The sequence below is a fragment of the Bison bison genome, unplaced genomic scaffold (assembly GCF_000754665.1).
Source record: "Bison bison bison isolate TAMUID 2011002044 unplaced genomic scaffold, Bison_UMD1.0 scf7180017853849, whole genome shotgun sequence".
In the NCBI taxonomy this organism is placed as follows: domain Eukaryota; kingdom Metazoa; phylum Chordata; class Mammalia; order Artiodactyla; family Bovidae; genus Bison; species Bison bison.
Window position 1 is genome coordinate 40,046 of NW_011484422.1, and position 2,207 is coordinate 42,252.

The 2,207-nt window shown below is 36.5% G+C and overlaps 1 protein-coding gene across 1 annotated transcript in view; it reads left to right on the forward strand.

Annotated features, from left to right (window-relative positions):
* The first annotated feature begins 640 nt into the window (after nt 1–640).
* Nucleotides 641–2,207, forward strand: part of LOC104999851 (ovostatin homolog 2-like) — a 51,705-nt gene continuing 50,138 nt past the window's right edge. The window contains 2 exon segments of the mRNA XM_010855474.1: nt 641–705; nt 1,020–1,203. Of these exon segments, the coding sequence (XP_010853776.1) occupies nt 641–705; nt 1,020–1,203 (249 nt within the window).

Below are 2,207 nucleotides of genomic sequence, written 5' to 3' on the forward strand. Positions count from 1 at the left end.
ATCAACATTTTAAATGTTGTATTCCATATCATGAAATTATAGAAAAATGAATTTCAATTATCTGTAAAATGAGCCTATATTGAGATATTTATTTGCATCTGGATTTTGGCAATATCAGATAATGCTGCTTCTCTCAGAAGCCTGGAATATTTACCTTTGGGGATTTGAAATGATTAATAGCTGTTTGGACAGGTATTCTTCCAAGTGCTGATTCCTGTGGATTAATGCTTTTGATACTGCAGTGAGCCCTGGGAGTGAGGAACTAAATTAATAGAATCCTAAGTGTCACACAAGTGCTTTCTTTGTTTTCCTCTTTCTTCCTGTCCACCTGTACTGCTGATTCCAAAAACAGATCAGCATCTGGTGAACTTAAGAAGGAAGTTGTAGGTAAAGTGACACCCCCCACCTCCCGGAAACGTAATGGGAGAGGAGATCTAAATGTGATTGGAGAGTCCCATTATATTTGCTCCAAAAAGCAATTGATCCTTCATTGTGTGACTATATAAAACAACAGTATACAGAGAGATGCAGAGTAGAAGGAAGAAAAGAAAGCAAAGAGTTGAGACAGCTGACTTCTAATAAAGACAGACAGAAAGAGGACAATATCTTGAAGTCTTAATTGTTCAGACACTGGGGTAAAATGGTGCCCATTATTTTTATGAGCACCTTTTTGCTTCATTTTACTGTTTCTGAGACTTTGAACCCGTAAGGAATATTATATTACTATTCATATGAAAGTACTGGCAAAGTGACCTTATGAAATATGCTGTGTTAAAATTAGATTGTATTTTGCCATTTCAATTTCTGAGACAGAATGCTGATTTACCTTGTAAATCTTAAACAGGTGTATGAAAGGAACTGACTTTATTTTTTCTTGATAGCTTTCTATATACTCAAGTTTATTGTAATATCATGAAAAGTGTATGTTTCAGAAATTTGTCAATAAGCTAAAATTGTTTTATGCATGTTCTGCATTTCTCTTACCCTTGTTTAGAGTGTTGATTACTTTGTTTGCATAGGCAATATATCCTATGGGTCCCCTCTGTGATTCAAAGTCATTCTACAGAACAAGCTTGTCTCCACCTTTTAAACCTGAATGAATCTGTGTCCTTGAGTGTTGTCTTAGAATATGATGGATCCAATAGCACTATTTTTGACCAGACTGTAGAAGAGGAAAACTTCCATTCTTGTGCAAATTTTGAGGTAAGGTGCAGAATTTGACATTTCAGAATTTCAGATGGGAAAATGGAATTACTACTTAAAAATGAGTTTTGTGTCTGTTTCTCCATTGCTGGCTTGTAAATAAATTCTTCAGTACCATTTTTCTAGATTCCGTATATATGTGTTAGAATGGCCATGGGGAGAGGAGGTAGAGGGTGAGATGTATGGAAAGAGTAACATAGAAACTTACACTACCATATGTAAAATAGATAGCCAACGGGACTTTGCTGTATGGCTCAGGAAACTCAAACAGGGGCTCTGTATCAACCTAGAGGGGTGGGATGGAGAGGGAGATGGAAGGGAGATACATGTATACCTATGGATGATTCATGTTGAGGTTTGACAGAAAATAGCAAAATTCTGTAAAGCAATTATCTTTCAATTAAAAATAAATAAATCTTTAAAAAATTAGTTTTAGAGAAATAACAAAACTTGATTTGGATAAGCTGTGGAGTCTGAGAAGGAAAATTGGAGAAATTTTGAGAGGCAAATAAAAAGACAAGTTATATATACAATAAAACTTGTGAGGTACTGCACTTTTCTCTTGCAGGGAATGGTAATAAAACAATATAACTGTTTTCTGATGGGTTTCCCTGGTGGCTCAGCGATAAAGAACCCGCCTGCCAATACAGGAGACATGGGCTTGATCCCTGGGTCAGGAAGATCCCCTGGAGAAGGAAATGGCAACCCACTCCAGTATTCTTGCCTGGGAAATCCCACGGACAAAGGAGCCTGGTGGGCTACAGCTCATAGTGTTGCAAAAGAGTCGGACACAATTTAGCGACCAAACAACTGCTTTTAGATAGTAGAACTGTTTAAAAATGAGGATAGAGAATTAGGTAAAGCAATGAGAGATTGGAACTCAGGAACATAGAAAACAATAGATAAGAAAACGTAGGAATAACTTTACTGGAAACTGTCCTCAGGCTAAATAAAGGAATTGGAATAAGTGATCAATAAGTCTCCCATTAAGACATAATGGATTC